The sequence below is a fragment of the Charadrius vociferus genome, unplaced genomic scaffold, assembly GCF_000708025.1.
Source record: "Charadrius vociferus isolate BGI_N301 unplaced genomic scaffold, ASM70802v2 scaffold132, whole genome shotgun sequence".
NCBI classification, from domain to species: domain Eukaryota; kingdom Metazoa; phylum Chordata; class Aves; order Charadriiformes; family Charadriidae; genus Charadrius; species Charadrius vociferus.
The window spans coordinates 695,943-719,683 of NW_009647028.1; the positions used below are offsets into that span (position 1 = coordinate 695,943).

General features: G+C 45.6%; 1 protein-coding gene across 1 annotated transcript; it reads left to right on the forward strand.

Annotated features, from left to right (window-relative positions):
- The first annotated feature begins 639 nt into the window (after positions 1 to 639).
- Positions 640 to 21,758, forward strand: BBS4 (Bardet-Biedl syndrome 4). Its single transcript, XM_009895555.1, has 14 exons — positions 640 to 668; positions 4,561 to 4,624; positions 5,467 to 5,525; positions 6,121 to 6,193; positions 8,073 to 8,126; positions 9,967 to 10,094; positions 11,899 to 11,953; positions 13,472 to 13,540; positions 14,775 to 14,927; positions 15,059 to 15,230; positions 15,712 to 15,781; positions 19,462 to 19,603; positions 19,978 to 20,188; positions 21,607 to 21,758. Exons 1-14 carry the CDS (start codon positions 640 to 642, stop codon positions 21,756 to 21,758), a joined length of 1,431 nt encoding a protein of 476 aa, XP_009893857.1.
- Positions 21,759 to 23,741: the final 1,983 nt, after the last annotated feature.

Consider the following 23,741-nt stretch of genomic DNA (forward strand, 5'->3'; position numbering starts at 1 on the left):
TCAAAGAACTAAGTTTGACCTCTTTAAATTATTCACACCTTCAGACCAGCAACATCTCCAAAGTCTCCTTTTGTGCGTATCGCCCGTTTCCTTCTCGCTCACTCCCAGAAATTTATTTTAAATACCTTTTATTCTTCTGCCCTAGTTCCAAAATGTGAATCCAACTCGTTTTCCTCAAGCTGCTTCTTGCATATTTGAAAGAACTGATTTCATCAGACCAGCATTAATGTTGAATTAAAATGTGCGCGTAGTTGGTGCTTGGAGCTGTTTGCTCCAGTAACTGCACCAGAAGGAGCCGATGCCTCAAGTCTTTCAAGCTGGTGGTTTTCTGCTAAGAAGTCTTATTTAGTGTCTATCTTGAGCAACACGTTTTATTCATCATTTTGAGAAGTAAAATGAAACTGGATACTGGTTGTATGCCCACATTCCAGGCTCCAAGTCAAATAATTAATTGCACTGCCTGGTGCAATTGCCGTTCTTGAATTAGTTGTGCTTGCAGATCGAGTGGTTCAGAATATCTCTGTGCTGTGCCCAGTTTCTCTGCTGATTAGTCTCATTTCCTGTGTTCTCTTAATATTTTGCATGTAGCACCGGAGTTACCAATCCTAGAGAGGAAAAACTGGTTGATTTATCTGCTGTATGTTCGCAGAGACTACGACGAGTGTAAGGTAAGAGCTGCTTTTGAGACTTTGCATTAGGAAGTATTTTACTAACGTTACGAAACGACAGTTTTCATACCAGTTTTCAAACCACCCTCTTTCCTGACTTCTTTTGGAATAAGAGAACCAAGAGAAAATACAAGTGAAATAACTTTCATGTTCTCAAATTGTTGGCTACCTTCAGGATTCACGCGTGCAGTTCTCTGGAGCAATCTGTGAGCTCAGTACCTCTTCGGGAGTGGAAAAATGGAAATCGCAAACCTCTCTTGTTCCAAGTGATGAATAGGGTCTTCCAAACTGATAATAACACAGTTCCATAGTGCAGGTCTCTCAATGGTACTATAGAGACGCTATGAAAAACACTTCAGTTGAATAAAACATTACCACCAAGTCCAAAAAAAAAGATCTTGGTTACCCTTGCACGCAGTTCTTTCATTTTACACGTGATACATTGCACCCTTTAATTTCTCCTGGGTTTGGTGGGTGGCTTGGAAGTGGTTGTTTGATTTGGGATTATAGGGGTAAGTGGACTAAGGAAATAGCAAATCTATTAAATGGTGTGTTTTCCTGATAAAATGAACACACGCTATTGAAGATGATGTGCCAGTGGGCAGGAGGAGGGGAATAAGAGTTGCCTTTCTGCTTCTGTCATGTGCAAAGAAGATCTGAAAAGACAGTTTTCCTTCTGAAACAGTGGGGTGGGTCAGGACTTGTCTCTCGCTGTTGGAGAACTCCTGGGGGTGCTTAGGAAAGTGGCAGGCCAGAGGAAATTAATTTAGCTCTTAATTAATGGAGCCGGAGGGTTGTATCATCAGCAGAGTGATTTCCTCTCAGATCTTGGTTTAAATAGATGTAAACAAAAGTTGGACTAGGAATCTAAATAGAAAGTTGTTTCCCTTTTCTGCTGATCTGACTGCATTTGTTTGGTCTCTGATTGTGTACTTTTACTGTTGCTGTGATGTGATGTAGAATCACAGAGTGCGGAAAAGAGGTACAGCTTAGGAAAACAAAGAAAATAACCAAATGGATGATATAATGGCAACGTTGACTTCTCTACATCTAAATCAGTCATGGAAGCAAGCAAAACACGGGAAAAAAAATTGAGAGAAGACAGCTAATGCCCTTTTGCTTGGCAGGCCAACTTCACAGTAGCTGGCAAAGTAAAAGGCAGCAAAGCCTTTTACTCTCAAAGTAGGGGATTTGCAGTAAAGGTGGAAGAGTTTTGCTCCAAACTATAGCAGGTTAAATGGTCTCATCATCCTTTTGCCCAGATGTGATGGATGTGTGCTTGGAGGCCTGGATTTGTCCCAAAGAAGGTAGGAGCCTCAGCATGCCAGGATGCTTCTGCAGTCCCTGAGGAGCAATAGGCACATCCAAAAGGCGATTCAGATCTTCAGTGGGCTGAGCTGCCCTCTGGTCGTCTCTCTCTTTGCACTGGTCTTATGTGAGGTTACGGATCTCACCTGGATGCCCTGGGTGCTTCCCCTTACACGTGATAAGCACAGACAGTCCCAAATGTGCTGTTTGGGGATAATACCTTCAAAAATGGAAGAGTTATTGACAGTATCCCCAATGCCTTAAATTGCTGTAAACTCCTTGATATCAGTATAGTTTGGGCATTCATTAAAGTCCATTAATTTTCTCTTAAGACTCGGCTAAGAAACGAGTGCCCTGTGATACCATTAATTTTGGTCTGAATCTTGCTAGACCCCCTTTCCCACTCAGTGCTTTGAAATGCCACGTCTCTAACATGATTTTAAAAGCTCCTGTATTTTTCGATGATGTAAAAGACCAAGAAAAAAACTGTTTGCCAACATTAGCTCCCCAAAGTGAAGGCATTAAATTGACGTTAACCCTTACAGTGCCACTCCTGTGTCTATTTTGGTGTTGCCAAGCTCTTGACAAATTTTGCTGCTCGTTACAGGGAGAGATTAATAATGCTGCCTGTTTGATTCGCCTCTCCTCCTAACCCAGCAAGGTGCAAGGCATCCCCCAGAGCCTGTGGCTGCAGCATCCCCTGCGATTGCAGGGGCAGAGGGGAGCGGGGGGAGTGGAGGGACAGGCCCTGCTAAGTACCGATCATCACTCGGCTCTTGCTCTTCGCATGCAAAGTTAATAAACTGTGTTTTCTGCTTGCAGCATCAATTCCAGCCCTGCCATCTAACTGTGCTTTTTTTTTTCACAACAGAAATCTTCCGCTTCTGTTATGTGCGAGGAAGGAATTATTAAAATTACCAGATGCTTTTAATTAATTAAAATCGCTCATGCTGGTTGGTCTCCTGCCAGTATGTCTAAATTCTGTCGGCGAGTTAAATAAACTTGGGAGGAAAAGCTGGGATTACAGATCATATTTCTCAGCTCAAGGCCTTTTGCCGTGGGATTTTTTAGGGCTTATAAAATTAATCAGATCTCTCGAAAAGATAGCTCTCTATTGCCCTCTCTTGCTCTGAGAAACTGGTTTTATGTAGATGGAGCAATATAGAGTATCTGTGTTCAGGAGATGCTTGGTTATGTCTGAGGTGAATGTCTTATAATAATGTACTTTGTACAGAGTATAATATAGATATATTAGCAGATACAGATCTGAGGGGAAGAGCAGCCAAGACTGTTTCCTTCCTCTCTTTAGTTTTCTTTTCACGAGTGAGGATTGTCAAAAATAACCCTCCTTGCCTACACCCCGCTTTCCTTCCATGTGCTATATTTGGGGTTCAATTTTCCTCCTTGTTTTCAGGTCATTTGTTCATATTCATCTCGGAGGCAGGGAATGCTGGTACTGATCGTACGGAAGTGCCAGATGAGCACCAGGATATTGCTAGTCCAGACATCTTTCTTTCCCCCTTTGTCTCTTCCACTTCCAAGCAAAAGAGGAGTCTCAGAACAGAAGTCATACTCTTGGTTCGTCCCCACAGTGCTCACCCTCCCAAAGGGCACTCTTTTCGACCAGTTTTATAATTTTGGGTCATGCGTGACTCTGGAATATAGCCAAACTGCACCCGCACCCCAAACAGTCAGCTGCATGAATGCAGCCAGTGAGAATTTACATTTTCATCAGTTTTTTTTCCCCCTTCCTTTTCCCATGTACTGGTTGTTTGTTCATTTGGCTTTCATTGACTCAGCTGCAGTTGCTCCAATTCAATTTATTTCTTCACAAAGGGGCTAAAGTAGATACCCTTATCAGCAGAGGATGCTTTCAGAGATTCCTTGTGGCATTTTCCCCAGGTAATATCTAATTATCTTTGGTAATAGGAATGAACGGAGAAATACTAAAAGGGCTACAGTATTCCTGGCACAGTGCTCTTCACACACGGTGACGAGCTTGCACTCTTCTGTGCACTCTTGTACTTGTCCCAGCTGCAGTCCAGTGCCTTTACTGTATATGGGGTTGTGGTTTCTGTAACTGAAACTGAATCTCTGTCCTTAGCTTTGTTAAAATGATGACAGTTTACCACTCTTATAGCATTTTAATATAGTATATTGCAGTAACCAGCCATAAATTTTATATTAATGCTGACTTTTCTAAGCGCAAATTCTGATTAAACAAATGTTGTAGTTGTCATGTCCTGTGTGATACCACCGCCTTTATGATCACAGAAGGTGATCCGTCAACATGTTGCACGATGTTTGAAATCAAGTTATATGAGGGCATTCTGCAATAAACATAGATATAGCACAGCTATATGTAACGCATACAAAAGAATTCTCCAAATCAACGTTGCAGAAGGTATTTTGTCAGTCAGAAATCAATTTTCTTCCGTAGGGACTGCCTTTATTAAAATATTTGAAGGGTTTATATTCTTCTGAAAGTTGTTGTTCTGCAGTTTAGTAATGGGGTTTTCGCTAACGGACTTTTTGGTGAGGGAGTCTGCGTTTGTTATCTACTCTCTGCACTTTGTCATTTCAGGCTGTCATCAAAGAACAGCTCCAGGAGTCTCATGGGCTGTGTGAATATGCAGTCTACGTTCAAGGTATGTCGCAAGAGGCTGCCAAAAGTCTTCATTTTGCTAAAGCAAGTTACTTCTGATTTGAGATACAGAGATAAGAAGAGGAACAGATGATAGAAACATATAAAATTCATATATAAAAAAGAGTTGGTTTTTTTTTCTACTTGCTAGGTCTAGTTTAGAAGTTTGGGATTTTCACATGGATGGGCACGTTAGATTTTCTGTTTTCTCTGTATCAACGAGTTTGTCACCCATTCCTCCGTGGACTGCGGGCTCTTGACCTTCAGTGTGTTGGTGTGAGCTTGGGTTGTGTGTTTGATTGCATTACAGATGCATCTTTTCTGTTAGAGCTACCTGCCTCAGGTGATTGCTGTTTTCCTGTTTGCTTTAAGTGATCTTCCTCCTCTTGTCCTGCCCTCCGTCCCCTAAAAAATGTGCCCAAAACTTGGCATCGCAATTCAAAGTGCTGTGGTGGGGGACAGCAGAAATTTGTTGGCCAAGGACGTACTACAGCCAGTGGAAAATGGGGGGTGTGTGCGAAATCCAGACCTCATCTTAACGGCCAATTTGCCAGGGTTTGAAGCTGCCTTTGTTCTAAAGAACAGAAATTATTCCAAGCAACCACGAGTCCTTTGCGCGTGTTGTCATTCTACCTTCAGACATGGCTTCTGCCTGAGGTTGCTGCAGGAGGGGGAAAGACCAAATAAGCGTTGTTATAATATATCTGTACTCCCCTTTCTTTCCCTGCTGTCAGAGAGGCGCATTTTTCCTGCAGATAATGGACTAATTTGCCTGGTATATGTTGTCTTACAGCTTTGATATTTCGCTTGGAGGGGAAAATTCAAGAATCTCTTGAACTTTTTCAGACATGTTCCATTCTGAACCCTCGAAGCGCTGACAACCTCAAGCAGGTGGCACGATCGCTGTGAGTGGTGTTTTATTGTTTCTCTTTGATGTGCCACCCAGGACCTTCCATGTTTTGTTTTTCTCCCAGGCATCAAGCAAAATCCCAGGCTGCTTAATTCCAAACATGCTTCCCTCCTTATCAACACTTGAGTTGGTTTCCAGAAGCGTGGGCTACTGTTAAAAGCAGAATCTCTGTTATCTGCCTGGCAGCCATTGTATTTTCTTTTCCTCTGTGCTTTAAGCAAGAGAGGTAACACACTGATCTCCAGCGCCAGAGCTAAGGGTGCTGACTTGCCCTACAGACCCCTTTCTGTCTCTGGGTGTCCTGTCTTTTTCCTTTGAGACAAAGGCAGACTGCAGAGCCTGCGAATTCGTTCCTTGCCTCTCCGGTAACGTCAGGGAGCGCCTCAGCATCTCGCAGGATTGATGACTTTGGCCCCGAAAGGGAGCAGTGCTCAGGTTGTAATATTGCCGAGATTGTAAACTTCTCAGGGCTTCTCACGCGGGTCTCCGGAGAACGAGCAAATAGCGTCATTTCTCACTGGCAAAGGTGACAGTGGTTGCACAGCAGGGTTTCAGAGCGAGAAAAAATAAAAATTGAAATGCTTTCACAGGTTTCTTTTGGGGAAACACAAGGCAGCCATTGAAGTGTACAACGAAGCAGCTAAACTCGATGAAAAGGACTGGGTAAGTGTTTCAGTGAGTTGCAGGTTATTGTAGTATGTAGATGTTTGTGCAGTTTTATGAACACAGCTGCGAACCTGTTCCAAGCAGGGGTGAGCTGATGCTGCCCGCGGTCTGAGCGAAGGGGGAGCTGTGGGACTGAGAGGCATTGCTTTTTAGCAGAGGCTGACGAGCAGAGATGAGCCGCTGCAGCCTCTGGCTTGGATAAGAGGAGCAAGGTGTCATTTCTGCTTGCAAAATCCCACACCTTGTCTCGGGGCACAGAGAACTGAGCAACGTGTTTGAGCTTTGCAAAGTATTAGTATTAACATAGCCATATACAGTACAAAGAGCTACATTACATTAAGGAAAATATGGGAGGTAGGTCCCTGTTTGGAAACCCTCAGTTATCATTAAAACTTACTTGAGTAATTGGGAATGGTTTTGTAATGCAAAACACTATTGGAAAAGACTACCCTCAAACTAGCCGAGGGGGTTACTTGTTGCCTACCAAGCATTACCTGTTTTGGCAAAACGTAGGCTGATAGCGACAGGAGCAATAATTAAATTAGCTCTTCTATATAAGAAGACAAAATGTGAAGGAAGAGCATTGCAAAGGGAAACGTGTGACAGTGGGTGAGAGGAGAGAGGACATGGCATGCAATTAGCTGTGGGCAGCCTTCTGCAAGCCTGTGGAAGTGTTGTTTCCAAGATAGACTTGCTACACGTGATCTCATTCCCTGAGACATCAGGCACTCGCTGACTTTAGCCGGACTTCTGCTGCTCGGTACATCTCAAAGTCAGACATGATACAAGGATACGTTTGGTATTACTCAACTTATCCTGTGTCAGACAACTCGGAAACGTTTTATACCGTGGGTCTTCTTTCAAGTCTGCGTTGCCGTAGCTAACCAAGCTACCTGCAGTATGTGCTAGGCATGCCTATAAACCCTATCTGCAGGCACAGCAGGCAGCCTTCAGTGGGTATTTTGGTGAGCTGTGGCCCATACCGGGCTCAGCACTGGAAGAGGAGCCAGCCTGTGCTCTTCCCTTGCGCTGTCTCATTCTGCAAGTCGCAGTGCCCAGGAGTTACCGATTCATTACTGTTCTCCGCAGTTGGAGAGACTGTGTGGAGGAAAATACCATTCTAAGAGGGTTAATGGGGAAATAAGTGTGTTTCCTTTTAAAGGTTAAGGCTGTCTAAACTGATGAAGCAGTGAAATGCCCACCAGAATAGAAAAGAGGAACTAGTGTGCCTTGCTTTTCAGGTCCCCGGGATGTGCCAGGGCGGGGAAGGTGGGAAGTAGATTCTCTGTTAAACTTTTGGTGATGAATTAGAGGCATGATTGCTCCCTACAGTGTCACTACCGTGGTCAGGATCCCCAAGGGATCTTCCTACTCTGTTGCAAAATTGTTTTAAGATGCCAGAGGGATATCAGCCCTTCTCGTGCTCAACTTCTATTTTGGAAAATTAGGCACATCTTCAAAATTTGTTCAGCTGGGTGCAGCATTTTGCATATCCTAATGAGTGTACAGCTAGATTGAGAGCCACCGAGAAGCCAGCTTACCTGGCGTCAGAGATCTCCCTGGGAACTAAATCACATCTCGGTGAAGAAACCAGTCTTTGTTCCTTCTTCTCCAAAGAGACCATTGCCATCTGTGTATTTCTTTCTCCTGGTGGCCTGTAGTCTTTTGTGTCCAATCACACTTAAACTCTGTAGGTTCCTGAAGCAACTTGAATTTATAGGTTTACTTGATCTAGAAAGCCAGAAGGGTGTGGGCAGGCACAGAGGTGTCCCCATCCAGGTCAGTGATGACTGTTACCACCGACAAATTCTGTAACACGTATCTCAGACCTCATGCTCATTTGCTTTTGGGGGTTTTGTTGTGTTTTTTGTTACAGGAGATCAGCCACAACCTGGGTGTGTGCTACATGTACCTGAAACACTTCAACAAGGTAATGCAAATGCTTGTCTTACCTACCTGACACGTGGGAAGCAGCGTTCCCAGAAATTTCGCGCTCTCTGGGAGTTTGAAGTGGGTCATTTGCAGTGATAGGTATTAAGGAAGTTTTTTTTGCTTCAGGGTTTGTTTCTGGGAGGAAAAGTTTGTGAGCTGTCTTGGTTTTCATTTGCATGTTGAATTACTTTGAGTCGGCTGCAAGTTAGTGAAGTTGGATAAGAGTGAAACTGAGGTTAGCCTTGTTGCTGGCCAGGAGGCTTTTTCTGAACTCGGATATTTCAGAGAGCATTTCTGGTTTTAAGGGGAACATTTGAGAAACCTCAAAGAGCCTCCTCAAACTAAACAGACAGAAAACCAGCTGTGCTCCAACAAGAGCCTCTTCTGTTTCCGAGCCTTTTGAAACCAGAACCACAAACACTGCTGGTTTGGTGAGGAGCAGCAATCCGTAGAGCATGCCAGTTCCATCTTCTTGAAGAAAGAGAAGTGTGATGATGAAGTCCTAAACCGTTTCCCCAGCATACGGCTCAAACTGCTGCACCTCGTGCAGAGAGTTTGCGAAGGAAAACTTGCTGCCCCTTGGGTCTGGCAGGGTTCAGCGGGAAGAGTTACAGGGTTGGTTTGCTGGAAGAAAAGGAAAGGGTTGTTTTTTTTTCCTTCATGGAAAGGATTTCCTCCTACGTCTGAAACTCCACCAAACCTGGAGCAAAAGTCACAAAAGAGCATAGCTGCAGTGTGGGCAGCACTGACTTTATTAGCTTTGTAGCTAATAGAGAACTTTGAAGCTTGATACGGAGTTTTATTCCCAGGTCTGAGCATGCCATGTTCAGCTCTTCACTTCACCCTGCCCTAGGTGCTCGTGGTGAGCGCTGAGCTGTCTCTGATCCTGTGGGGTTATTCTGTAAGAGAAAAAACCCAGCATTTAGAAAACTTTTGTTTCCACTTTGGATCAACTGCTCCCTGCTGCTCTTTCTGGTGGAGTGCTGTGGCGCTCGCAGCAAACCCCTGCTGCGTTCCCTCTTCGAGGCATCGCTGTAAAGCAAGGAGCTCTGGAGTATAGGTTCATTCTTGGGATTTGTTGTCTGCAGTAATGCCTTCCAAACTGGAACCTGCTGTCTTCTCAGTTTTTCCGTAAGTCTGAGATGTACTGGTCACCCTGGGCAGCCGTACTTCCATGAGGATGTCTAAAATACAATGAAGCCCTTGGAATGACTGTCTCTTCAGTAGTTGCTGGAAACAGATATCCCGTATTGCAGAACTCCATTACTGTGTCAGCATTTCTCTTTCTAATGTATCATGTGTTCAGAGGCAGCAAACATACTTTTCTGTCCTGCTGGCAAGGCCTGAGGAAGTAAGAGGAAGACATGCTTCCAAGTGTCTCCCATTGCAGGGGATTGGAGTGTGCCTGACAAGAGCTGATTCACTCCTCTTGTTTACTTGGCAATCCGTGCTCGTTGCTGGAATAAGCATTTTAGCGAAAAATAAACTGTAATGTACCTGTTAACCTAACAAATCTGGAGATTCCCTCCAACCAAACAAATTCAAATAGAGGAACAGGCCCGTGCTTCTCTCCTCCTTGGGAGGTCATTGCCTCTTCTCTGGGCTTGAAGCATGCCGCATTGCCTTTTTCTGTCCCTAAAAGCACGTGGCTCCGGATGCAGAACTCGTTTCAACAATTAGCTGGATTGGGTTTTGCTAGCAGGGTTCTCCGAGCTCTGGGGGGGTTAGCTGTTCCCTTTCGCTAGCTGCTGGGGATTGCTCTTGGGCTGTTGCTTCACTGAGGACTCTGTAATCACTTGCTATGTTTTTTTTTTTATTCTCCGTGGTTGTGTGTTTAGGCACGAGACCAGCTAAACAATGCCCTGGAGCTCAACAGACACGATCTGACCTACATGATGCTGGGGAAAATTCACCTATTGGAGGGGGAGACGGATAAAGCCATTGAAGTCTATAAGAAAGCCGTAGAGTAAGGATATATCCCTTTTTCTATCTGCCCATGTTCCATCCTATGCCAAGAGAAATTTGATTGGAGTCCCAGATCTGAATTGAGGACATGATTAAAAATCTAATGGTAATTATAGTGTCTCTGTGCAAAGCTGGCACTTTCAAGCTCTTCAGCTGTCCCTGCTCTCAGCTGTAGTCCTCCTCCTGCTGACAATGTGTCAGGGAAGAAGGTAGCTGTTTGAAGGTCTGCCAAAAAAAAGTGGAAAAACAAATGGATAGAGATGCCTGGGAGCAAACCCGATCCAAAACTGACTTCATAAATCCCAAAGGTTTATCTACCAAAAAGATCTAACCCCGGGTGTCTCTCTAACCCCGATCGTCTGTCAAAAATCGGTCGCTGGGTTTCACACGCTGTTTTCACTTGCATTGATTTATGTTTGAAAGGGTGTGAGTAGGCAGACTAGAGATGGGTTGGTGCACAGTGAGTTTCTCCCACCCCGTCACTGTTTCTCAGTACCGATCTATCTTATTTTAGGGCATTCTCAGCGTCTGATTTACCAATCCTTTGAAAATGGAGTTTTGTAATGGAGGCAAACACTAAAGAAAGGCAGGAGCGTGCTGGAAGCCAGTACAGGATCTACATTTCGTACTGGCTCTTTTCACATACTATTTCCTTACACATCTGCTTCTGGCTGCTGCCTGACAGTATATTAGGTTGGATAGACTTTTGGACTAATCTAGAATGTTTATTACGTAAATAATCCTTGCTAAGCATCTTATATGTCTTATCTCAGTGCCCCCTGCCCTCCCCTCTTCCTCACTCCTGTTTTTTAATTTTTTTTTTCTCTTTTGTTCTCATCTGCCTGTTAGATTTTGCCTGCTGTTTGTTACCAGCTCCGGGATAGTCTGTCGTTGCTCTGTGGTTATATGCCATCAGGCACAGGCGGTTTTGTTCTGGTTGAGGTGTAAAGATGCCAGTGTGAGTGTGCATATTAGATTTCTTAAGTCTTGATAGCAAGGAATTGAAAACTTCTGTTAAGGTGAGCGAGGTCACAAATGCAGTATCTCTTTCTGCTTTTTCTTTGTTGTTTTCATCCTATTTGTGTCTTCAAAAGCTACTGGGAATGGGGGTGCTTTTAAAAGGGTTCGCAATATTGCTGTGTGAACCTCGTACTAGCCGTGAAGGATTGGGAGTTGCATACAGTACTTGAAAGCTCTTGGGATGGATTTTTTCAAGCTTCTCTGTGCTGAACGGAGTGGTGTGTATGGCCAGGGATACATCAGCAGGTAGTGCCTGGCTGAGCACTCGGGTCTGTGGGCTGCGGCGTAGCACAAAGCCGTGGGGAGCAGTCCACAGCTGGTCGGTGAAACTGGGTTCGTAATCTTTTTATAGGGTGCATTAAAGGTCTGACGATGAGCGTGTGTAGGATCCGTGAGAAATGCTGAGGATTGCCTGTCTGACATGGCCCAAGAGGCTTGGGGTGGATTTACAGGGTGGTTTATGGGAGACGATGGAAAATCCCATTTTGTATTTCCAGGTCACTGATGCACACTCTCTCTGAAGCTTAGCAAAACCACGTTATCTTACTGTGCATCCAGATCTATTTCACAGAGCCGTGTCAACTTCTCATTTATATCTAGGTGTAATATTGTTCAAAGGAAGTCCCCATGGTGGCAATTGTTCTAATATTTGCGTTTAATAGTAACAGTTTATTTCCCGGAGTGATATTAGTGTAATGTAGCAGCGTTATTCCATGTTCTGTTCTTTTTTGCCTTATTCTAGAAGGGCTAATAAACAACACAGCTCTCCGGCTTTTGTATTACAGGTTTTCTCCAGAAAACACAGACCTCCTTACAACACTGGGGTTACTTTACTTGCAGGTACTGAAGACTGTTAGCTATTACATGAACTTAATTATTTTCAAAATGACCAAGGATTTTTTTACAGAGTTAATTTCTATCCCCCTTTCTATGACTTGCACGTTTCTCTAAAGACTGCATTTAATATGACAGAGCTTGCTTTTCTGTATCTTCTTTTTTCCTTTTGCTGCTAAAAGCAAGTTGATTTCCTGGACCTGAGCCAGAGCAGGAATTCTGTTTGGCAACCGCCCTAATTCTGTTATAAATCCTCCAAGTATAACAAAACATGACTACTCATTACCTTGTTTCTGGAGCAGGAGTCTAGCAAGTCATATTCGCCTACAAGAGCAGCCATGAAATTGTTAGTGTTAATGCACCATCGAAGACAATCGGAATCGATTTAAATTACAAAGGCATGCTTATCACTCGCGTCTGTAAAATGTATGGGAAGGACCATCCGATTATTCCAAAAGTAAGCTTCCCAAGGAGTGAACAAGCAAAGAAGAATAGGCAGTACTGCCTGATGGGCTAGAAAACTTGCACCAAGTGCTGATTGGGAAAGATCCTTACCCGTTTCCCTAATTGTTTAGATGCTCAAGAATAAAATGTCGGTCTTGAAAAATGTTGTTGTGCTCTAGAGACAGGGAAATTCAATAGGAGCCTTGGATGTCTTAAGTGAGTATGCGTAGATTTAGAAGGGAATATGACATGGAAAGGGGAATCTGTAAGGTAGAAGTCGTGCGAGTATAACATTTGCCCTGTAAATTTGGCCCCCAGTTCTCTGTGCTGCGATTCATTTGTTCAGTTTGTCATGTCCCTCTGGATGCATACACACCCTCCAGAGTTTTAAAGATGCTTCTACAGCTTTCCCACTTGCTATTAATTACAGAAGGCGCTGGGCTCTGATGCATCAGTACAAATGCTGGAGTGACAGATGGGCTTCTCATGAATCTTTGTGACCAAAAACGGACACCAGTATCCAGAATTTTATCCTGTTTGGACTGGTACAATTCTGGTGTAACTCAATTGAAACCGGTAGGATTTAAGGGATTCCAAGCAGTCATGTGCTTATATACGGACACAGTCATGCCCACTGACACTTGCAGTCCATTAGAAGACAAGGGGACGCTTTTTCCCATGAATAAAGTGCCCTGGGGAGTGAGGAAGTTGTGGTGAGGGAATCGAGGATGTGCAGAGTAGCAATTTGTTGGCCTCTTTTCTGGAAGAGAGGAAGAAGCAGAGAAATATCACCCCAGAGCTCGCGTCTGTACAGCAAAGTCAGAGCACAAACTATACGGAATACTTCGGTTTGGTCAGAACAGTGAATCCAGCCCAGCAAAATAAATCTGTTTTGTAAATGAAACTGTTGTGTAAATTATCAAACAAGAACATGTGTGTGTAATGGGAGCACTGTAAAATTCACTTTTCTGAATATTTGTTTTAACTGAACCAGAAACTCTAGTGCCCGAAAAACACGTGCTCTTCTTCTTAACCCCCCTTACTCCTGAATTTCTGATGCTTATTTACTTCTTTTCCCAGCTTGGGGATTACCAGAAGGCTTTTGAACACCTTGGAAACGCACTTACTTACGACCCAGGCAACTACAAGGTACCATGAGGAATGGAAACGAACCAGCTGAATGATGATGAGACACCTCTTAAAGCTAATTCCAGTATCAGAGCTTTGTCAGGGTCTTAGCCTGGAGAGGCTGAAAAGGATCATGCCCAGAAAGCTTAATCCGAAATACATTTCTGGGACCTTTCCCTGGGTAGGGCGTTGGATGTGTGTGGAGGTAGGGAGAGGGGAGGAGGCAGAATATGGGATGTTAAATTGATGGCTTTGGTTTTTAATCTGAAGTCGCAAACAAATGAAAACAAAGGGAATTTACTTTGCAAGGCAAATGTTGTAGGCATTGTTTCAAAAATCCCAAGAGCTGTTCCTGGGTCCCTGTGACTCCTGAGCGCAGATACAGGTGATATTCCGTTATATATTATTCTCTCATCTGCTAATAACTGTCTGTGCTTCTAGCTGCTGTATACAAATGTGACTTTTCCTCGGCTCTGGTCTGGAAGGCCGAGCTTGGCATCTAGGTTCCATTCCTGACGGTGAAACTGCTTCCCTTTTTAGCCATGTTGCTTCGTTTCTCTCTGCCTCTTTTTCCTTCCGTACGATGTTAACGATGTAGAGTATTGAAATGTGGGGTTGACAAATGATATATGAATGCAAGCTGAATGTTATTCTGAAAACATCTTTACACTTACAAATCTTACTTGTCACTATGGAATATTATAAAGTACTTAACTAGTGTGGTTTAAATACAGTGAGTTGCAATCACTTGCTTTTTTTCCCCCCATGCATATTTCCATTCATTTGCAGTATCAGTCGGTGTGAACTAGGCTAGCTTTGCTGCTATGTCTTGCTTGCATATGTTTTACTCTCTGGTTAACTTGCACCAGAACTACTTCTAGCTGTCCTTGTTGGTGAAAAGAAACTATTAGTGCATAGGTCTTCTCAGAGACTTCGACTCTAGGGGATACTACTGTCACCCCAAAACATACTCTAAACACTTGTCACCTTGCAATATTTCCAAGACAGTTATGATCGAGGTGGTGCAGGAAGAAACAGACTCGAGTCCCTTCTTTACCCTGTCTTCTCCTGTATGTTAGGAGATTCTAGAGTCCACATCTGCTCCCCACTGTTAGTCTTGGCAGCCCCTAGAAGGAAACACCCAGAAAAGTTAAATGGTTGCTCTTGAAATGGCTTTATTAATTTTGTCCTGTTATCTTCTTGCTATATGTGGGGAAATGCAGTTCCTCAGCTGGTCACTTGTCTTCTCTCAAAGGCTACCTTGGCGGCTGGCAGCATGATGCAGGCCCATGGAGATTATGATGTTGCCCTCTCCAAATACAGGGTGGTAGCCAGCACCGTGCCTGAAAGCCCCCCGCTGTGGAACAACATTGGGATGTGCTTCTTCGGGAAGAAGAAATACGTAGCAGTAAGTATCTGGTTTCCTTTCTTTTTTCACCTGTAGCTGACTTCACGCAAGAACAAGATTCCTCTTGTGGCAGAGATGGGAGATCTGTTCTGGGTGGGCCGTGTTACAGCACGCTTATTCCTTTCTTGAAGGCTATCAGCTGCCTGAAGCGGGCAAACTACTTGGCTCCCTTTGACTGGAAGATCTTGTACAATTTGGGGTTAGTCCACCTCACGATGCAGCAGTACGCGTCTGCTTTCCACTTCCTTAGCGCTGCCATCAACTTCCAGCCCAAGATGGGAGAGCTGTACATGCTCCTGGCAGGTACGCAACGCTCCGTTACCCAGCTCCGGTGGATATCCAGCTTAGGGGATGCAACGTTGGAGAGAGGCAGAAAGTTTGGGCTGAAGTAAACAGATATTGGATAAAGGCTATAGTAAGAAGCTGTTCCCCAGGAGGGCACTGATGAGTCTAAAGTCTGAATCATCTGTTCTCTCTCTGTGGTGAATCGTAAGGTTAAATTGCAGTCAGATCCAGATTAAACATTAGAAAATATTTTCTACGTGTAAGAGTTTGGGTTTGGGTTGCCTAAGGAGTGGGTGTGGATTTCCAGCACTGGACATTTTTGGGATCAAGCGAGACAAATATTTGTCAGATGTGAGATTAGTGGGGTGAATCCTGGCAGCAGTGGGGTGAATCCTGCTAGCACCGATTTATGTTATGATGTAACGACATTCAGAATTGTCCTAAAAATGAAGTCCTTGCGAAGTGTCGACTTGCGTGTGTACGTTTTGCTTTGGTACAGTTGCCCTGACAAACCTTGAAGATGTTGAGAATGCAAAACGTTCCTACGAGCAAGCCGTGGCACTGGACAAGTAAGTCTTCATCTTCGCTGGCAGTTCGATCGCGTTGCTTTGCCTCCCTCGCCTGGTTTCCTTTGCGTGTTTTGTCCCTCTCTCTACTTTGACCCTAAATGGTTTGCAGTAGGGAAACATTTTTATTCCTGCAGCTGTGCAAGTCCCTGTTTAAAAAACACCTCTTTTTTTAATTATTATTTAATAAATTCAGATCAGCTCTGAAAAATGAAAGAGGAATTTTGTTTCAGGCCAACCTAAAGCTGGTTTTTATTTTGCTGTTTAGTTGGTGAGTCAGTGGTGATGACTTTGGATTGCAGTGAATATTTATACACAGTGAAGCAGATTCATGAGAAGAAAACCAGCCACCCCAGAATATTTTGTAACCCAAAGTTTGAGCAGTCTGCAGGGCGATGAGAGGCTTGGGATAAAGCCTGTGCTGAACTGGGCAGAGGGAAGATTTTAGCTGGGATAACGTGGGCATATAAAAGGGCAGCAGTGTAGCCTTTTCCCCTCCATTTTGTTAACAATGTCTGTGTTTGCAATCTAGCTCTTAAAATCACAGCACTTTATTTCAGAAACTTTAAAATGAACCATGCAGTATTTCATTGTTTCAGTCAGAAAAACAAGTTGGTCTCAAATTTATGAATAGTTTGGCTCCCTGGGTCTGTTTTTCTTTACCTTTCTTTTTGCCTTTTGGTATTTTAACTAGTAGGTGATTAGATGGTGATTCTTCTCCCCAATTTACTGTGAGTATTTGCACACTTAGAGCAGCCAGCGCAGTGCTCCTGAGTCCAGGAGTCTGTATGCTGGCGGCAGAGCTGTGGCAAAACCACTCTTCCCATCTGCAGTGGCCACCACAAGGTGGCGTGAGGAGATGCCGGTCGCTTTTCCTCTCTCCTCCTAACCTAGGTGCACCGGCCAGGCTTAATTTTGGGGATTCTGGAAGTTCCTAAACCCATAATGAAGGGCGGCAGGTTTCTAAAAAATAGTGTTTGACAATGTAGTGCAGTTCTGTTTGCGAAGAGGTGCTGAAGTGCTCTGAGGTGTTTACTGGGAATTACGTGGCTTACACGCGTGCCGGAGCTCTGGCCTCAGTTAGCCCAGCACACATCTGGCACAGAAGCTCTTCATCCTTACGCATCAACAGAATTACCAAGTGGGTTTAAGTATTATTCCTACATCTGTTTCAAACATCAGAAGGTCTGTGCAGCCTCCTCAGAGGAACCGAACCTGTGCAAACTATGGTTAAAGATGTATCAATGTATTGCAGCGCGAGAGCGTTTTGCAGTTGAGCATCGGTCGTTCCTACCAACATCACCGACTAAGTCCCGGCAGCTCCTTTGCCTGGCTTTCCTCGTCACCCTTCCACGCCTAGCAAGGCAGTAGAGGACCTTAAAGATTGCTCAGAATGCTTAGTCATGAAATTTGCGTGCTTCGATCAAAGCGAAGGACTAGAAATTTAGCTCTACAACTTTGCCTAAATATTTGGGACTGCTGTGATGCTACAGCTGTATAGTCTTACTGGGAAAATAAACCCTCATCAAAGCAAAAAGTGGACTGCTGGGAGGAACATCCAGACTTTGTTAGGCTTGTTCAGCCAACATGTCATATATTTTAGACGGTTATTGTGCGGCTGAATCCATGTCCCCACAGGCTTTCTTTGCTGGCATATTACGAACGGTTTGGCTGGGATGAAGGTAGCCGTGTTTGTTTCCACTGCCATAAATACTTTTATAGCAGTGCTGTGACATTTGGCCGAGGTGCCCTGCTGGGGTCTGGAATGGAAAGCGTCTTGGAAAAATCTTTAAAAAAAGGTGTTTCTTCTTAGTACTGGTTCTAGCTCATAGCTCTCCTTTCTTTCTGTGGTTATTTAGCTATTGATTTTTCTGCCTGTCATACTGCTTCTCAGCTCTTGAAGGCGAATTAGCTTGATAAGGTTCATTTAATTTTAAACCTGGCTGTTCTCAGATCTGTCTGGTCTCTGTTTTCAGTGTTTTATTGTCTGGGTTTGGGTTTTTCTATTTTCTTTTTTGGCTTTTTTGTTTTTTTTCCCCCAGAAGAGATGGGGTTTTGTTATTTATTTTTTCATGCGTTTGTTCCTTTGCTTTGGCAAAGACAGTGAGGAGTTGGGTGGTGGTGTTTTTTTTGTGGCAGGATCCATGTTCCAGTTTCTCAGTTAAAGGCAAACCAATAGTTATAAATGCTATCAGATTTCTTCTAATAGTCTTCCTTCTTGCAGCGCTGCCATAGAACTTACCGAGGATGGATAGTCAAGGCCTGCAGATGACGCTTTTCTATTTATTGAACAGCGTTAGCAGCAGCCTTCCCTCCTGCACTTCTCACAGAGGATGCTCTCTCTGTCTTGGCCCCCCAGGCGTGGGTGCTGGAGCCCTTGGATGGCTCCAGTTATCCCTGCCAGACTCCAGGAGAGGGCACCCGTCCCTCGCTCGCATTTATCAAGCAAACTGCACAAAGCATCTCTCACTGCCCTCTGTGCGGTGACAGACACACGCGTGCGGCTCCTCCGCAGGAAGCTGTGAGCAGACGGCACTCTTCCATGCACCCCTGGACAGCACATCCCGCGCTCCAGCCAAGCGCACCCTCTGCTCCTCCAGGTCTCATCCTGCAGCCTGGACGAGCTCCTGAGCGTCTGCAGGAGCTCCCCTGCTGGGGCCGGTGGCCCTCTTGCATTTCATTTCTTTGTCAGGTAATACCCATGCGTTTTTCTTTTCCAAAATAAGGGTGAAATTCAGACCGCTAAAGACTGGTCAGAGCAGTTTGTCAGGCAATTAAGGAAGGATCAGATCTCCGAGAGCTTCACTTACCAATTACAGAGCCAAGGGAGTCAGCTCGCTCATTCCCTGCGATTTAGTTTGCTCACACTCCTGGCTGTGCCAGATGAAAAGTTGCTGCTCAGGGTTAATGTATCCTTGTGAAGAAAATGGATACTGTGGAAAATGAGAATATATGGAGCAATTCTGCCTTTTTGAAATCTTCCTATGTTCTGCCTCAGGAAGGGAGGCAGGACTGTGCAGGATAACAGCGTTATCTGCGGTGCTGGGCTTCTCTTCGAGTCCTGCGTTAATGGGTATTGCCTACTGTTTCTGTATAACAGTGCACACAATTATGTATGCTTTTACTGAGTGAACGAGAGAGAAGAGGTGAGGAAAATGAAATGTAAACAGCATTTTCTGTAGCATGTTGGGTTGTAAAATAGAATCAATAAGGATGAGTTTGTTCCACTGCCCCATCCCACGACAAGCTGCTCTCCTACAAACTGGGCTTGAGATAAGTCTGAGCAGAGATCAGCTTTCGCAGCGTGATGAAAGCCCCCGTCGCTGCTCTCCCTGCCCCTGGAGCAAGGGGCTGGGACACCAGGCGCTTCCTAAGGACAGTCCTGGGATGGCCCCCAAGTGCAGAGAAGAGCCTTGTGGGGGTAAGGCGGTTGGCAGAGTTGTTTATATTGTCATTGATACTGGGATAATTTGCTCTCACCCAGCACGTGGGACTCTATCGTGTTCCCAAAGGACTCTGGCTGTGCAGCCCCTCATCGGATTTGGGGTGAGGGCACCCCATGGTTTGTCTGTGCCAGACAGTAAGGTGTCTCCAGCTTTGCTGCTTGGGCACATCTTGGCCTTAGTCAAGTCAGGATAAGCGTTCCCACTGTGAATACGGTGCGTCCCGTGTGTTTGCTGCAGGTGCAACCCCCTGGTCAACCTGAACTACGCTGTCCTGCTGTATAACCAGGGCGACAAGAAGGGAGCCCTCTGCCAGTACCAGGAGATGGAGAAGAAGGTCAATGCGGTGAAGGAGAGCAGTACACTTGACTTTGACCCGGAGGTATGTGCCTAACAGTTGTCAGCGGGAGCTAAGTAGCCCCAGTAAGGCTGGCAACAAACAAGGAGGAAATTTGACTTTAGAGTCCAATTATTAGGAAGAAATTCTGCTTATGAGATTTTCTGAGTAGAGCAGTCGCCTGCTGAGAGCTGCTTGCTTCATTTCAGCTCTTTGAAGCCCAGTTCTTCAATCAATACACAGCAAGACAAGATTCCCTCTTAATTAAGGGAATGAATTAGCGGGGATGTTTCCCTCGAGCACCAAGGCAGTAGCCAGCTCAGCACAGCGCGTTGGTTTTTTTTTGTGTGTTGTTGTTGACTGTATTGTTGTCTGAAGCGCTCCTGTTTACAAGGATCTCCTTTTTGTTTCTTGAGAAGATGGTGGAGGTTGCCCAGAAGATGGGAGCTGCCCTGCAGGTGGGGGAGAGTCTCGTCTGGACTAAGCCTTCTAAAGAGTCTAAATCCAAGCAGCGAGCTGCTCCATCAGGGAAATCCTCCAGCACTCAGCAGCCTTTGGGCTCTAACCAGGCCCTGGGTCAAGCCATGTCCTCAGCTGCGGGGTACGGGAGAACCATGCAGCTTCCCCCAGGTACTTCTCTTTTCCTTCTCTTTAAAGTAGGACTGTGGGAGGGGAGAAGGGGAGAAGAGAAATCCCTCTTTGAATACAGAGCTACAACGCGTGTTTAGGAACTTGCTTACGCAGTAGTTATGTCAACATTTGGTGATAGCTTTCCCAGTTTTCTGAGTTAAGGAAGTGTGGAAGGAAGATGCTCTCTGCGGTGCATTATACTATCCTGCTTTTGTGGGGGAGTGGAGTGTCAATAAAGTTCCCTTTCCTATCTGAGCCATCATGGGCAAGACTCCATGAGCCTGGGATTGAGATCTTGCTCCGGGAAGGAGGGGGTTTCAGAAACCAGACCTCTTGTCTTCCTTTGGGAAGAGCTGACATGCACATACAGAGGGAGATGGGCTGCTGGAGAGAAGGGAAATGATGGACAATTTCCTGAAGCGCTTTATATTTTCTGTTACAAAAATAAACTGCAACTGGACTGCCTTGAAGCCGTCCAGCCAGGTCCCTCCCTTGCAGATGTTGCTGAATTACCTTTTCGTGCAGGCCACTGGACTGAAGGTTGCTCAGGCGGCAGCATCAGCCTTAGAAGGCTCAGGCCAGTATCTGTACGTGCTGCTTCTTGCTGGGGCTGGGGAGGAGCATCTCCTGGGCCACCCTTATTCGCCTGACCTCCTCTCACCCCTTGGCTTCAGAGGAGGAACGCGCTAGAGATACTGCTCAGTGTGGTGATTTTCTCTCACTCTCAGTCTTGTTTCCTCTGGACTGAGCCAGGCGAGAGGTTGTGTAATCCAGGCCCCTCTCTTTGGCACCCCTGAGGACCTGTTCCATTTCTCATGCACAGAAAGACTTTCCATGCAGGCAAGACTTAGTCAGGAAAGCTGAAAAATAAAACATACAGGCGTTTGGAAGGACTGAAGACCTGCAGGACTTCTATCATCCACATCAGAGAAGGGAGCTGGTTCATAACATCAGTTGTCAGCCTAAATCTAAGCGTAGAAACAACTTCAGCATGGAATTACCCTGTTTTGATTTTACTTTTTAAGTAGCTACTTTAACTGGCTGGAGACTCTGCCTGAGTTTGCTAAAACTGTGAACTGAAAATGATACTGCGGGCTCGGCTCCAGCTTGAGTATAAACCAGCTTCAGTGGAACTATTTTCCCTTCCAAAGCACGAGTTAATCCCGAAGTTTGTACGACTTCTCAGAGCAGCCCAGCTGAACGAGATCCTGTACCTCAGCTTGCCTTCAGCAGAACTTGGGGTACTGCAAAGTCTCTGGCTGGATAACTCGTAAGAGTTGAGTGCTGTTGATAAGCTAAAGCTAGACAGAAGAAATCCAAGAGTAATTAATAGCTGGGATTGTTCTGCATCTCCGTGCTGCCTGGAAGGGCAGAAAGAATGAAGACATACAGTAACTATAACCGTGTTCTCTCCCCAGGTGCGGGAGCATCAGCTCCGCTTGCAAAGCCTCCCTCGCTGCCTCTGGAACCGGAGCCGGGCTCAGAAACAAGCCCCGAGGAGACCTCAGCACCAACAGGGGATGAGGAACAGAGGAAAGAAAAGCGCAAGAGCCGGCAGGCAGCGGACTAGGATGGACTCTGGTCGGGACAGGCAGGTGCAGATCATCTCCAGTGCTGCCTGCTGACTTGTGGGGAGAGGGACCTGCCCTTTCCCCTGACCCACAGTGGCTTCACCCCACTGTCAGTTAGTCTAAACGCAGCTGTTTTCCGTTAATGATTTTAGCACGTGGTCTCTACCTTGTCCCAAGGAAATGTTGCAGCAGTCAACAGGTTTCTGCGTAGCTACTGTTAGTTGTGGCCACAGCTTACTGCAAGAGACCGGAGGATGGAGGTCCCTCTGGAGGATCCATCTCTCCAGAGGGTTGGTAGTCTTCAGTGTTTGGGTGTAAGTCCTGCAGAAGGGTGCTGAGGCATCTGGTATGTTTAGAAAAGCTGGCGGTGGGGAGTCAGCATCCTGCACGCCCAAGAGGGTCAAACCCTTCCGGTGGCTGAACTTGGGGAGTGCCTGAGGAAGCCCTGCACAGGCTGTAGTAAGGTCAGTGGTACGAGGCTGGGAGAAGGGGTGAAGGTAGCACACCTCACCAGGGCAAGTGCAGAGCAGTCAGCCGGGCTTGGGACTGGCACAGCCTGGAGCCGTGGGCTCGTCGCTCCCCGTTTCACAAGGGCAAGATGCTGTAAATGGTTTCTCGAGGCTGAAGAAAGGAAGCCAAGACAGCAGGCCACTGTCATGGTCACAGGGCACCGGTGGTTGTGAACCACGGGGGAGCTGCGTCACGGAGGGGAGCTGGTTTGTCTGGAGGAGATGGCTCTGTCGACACGCAGACCTGCTGCGCCGGGCTAACAGCCTGTGTTGGCCACTGAGCCGGCTTCTCTGGGAGCGTTCACCTTCTGATCCCAGGATCGCTCTTTGTATTTCTTGAGTCCAACCTATTTTTAAGCATAAGCTTCGATGTGGTAGCTAAGAAAGTCGCCAAGCTGGCCCACAGGAAGGCAAGCGCTGGTTCTTCCGGAAGCAGGCTAACTGCAGCAGCAAAAGTGTCTGCCAAATTCCTCATCGTTTGCTGAGAAACAGGAAAAACGAGCCTCAGTGAAGCTCTGTGCTCACATGATGAGAGTTCTCCCTTGAGAATTTGGGTTGCCCAGCATGGGGGGAGAGATTGCAGGAAAAAACCCCAAAGAGCAAGCCTTGTCGGAAAAGACGGTAAGGTCAGCTGCAATGCTAAATTTAAATTGTTTTCATATGACAGCAGCCATGCTCTGAATAATTTAGTTGTGCCCTCCTTACAGCTGCATTTTAGGAGAAATCATTTCTGCTAGCTGCAAGGCGGCAGAGCAGCCCTTCGGTGAGCGGAGCAAGGAATTTTAATGCCCATGTGATACTAGAGATGCTTTGAACAGTTCTATCCTTTAACAGCAAAATCTGAGCCTTCCTTTTCTCTGCTGCTGTCAGTCTGTTGCCTTTGGGATTTATCCCGAGCTTGATACAGGTCCTCAAAACAACTGCTTTTGGGAACTGAAGGCGGGACGGGACCATCATACTTTACATAAAGAAGCAGGAACTGGGTTAAGTATAGTTTTTCTCATCCTCCCCTCTGTGTACCAAGAAGTACACAAAGCTCACGTTGCCGTGGGACTTGCCATCTGAATTTTCCCAGCAGAATGCGTAGCGCTTCCCCAACGCGGCCGAAGCTTTAGGCTCAGCATGTTTGTATTTTAGGCTACCCGGCTTTTTAAAAGATAGTTCCTGCTTTTAGTTCTGCACTGTTGCATTGTGTCACTCCATAATTAACAAGTCCAACAGAGCAAGGTTAGTAATGGAAACTTCTCTGTAGCAACAACGTAAGAGCAGCATGACCACGGCTCTGGATCCATTAACAGCCTTCAGTTGCGCTTTGCGGTTAGCTGCTATTATCCAGAATGACATTAATGCATCTTTAGAGTGTAATCAGGAACTGAAGTGCTATCCCACTCTCTGGAGAACACTAAAAGAGTAGGAACCCTTCGCTTTCTCCTCTGTTTTGATTGCCAAAACTGCCTGCTTATCTCAAACGTG

Coding starts and splice junctions, on each gene's coding strand:
- BBS4 (XM_009895555.1), top strand. CDS start 640: ATGTTCGCAGAGACTACGACGAGTGTAAG. Junction 8,127..9,966: donor ACCTGAAACACTTCAACAAG/GTAATGCAAATG, acceptor TTGTGTGTTTAG/GCACGAGACCAGCTAAACAA. Junction 15,231..15,711: donor GCTGTACATGCTCCTGGCAG/GTACGCAACGCT, acceptor GCTTTGGTACAG/TTGCCCTGACAAACCTTGAA.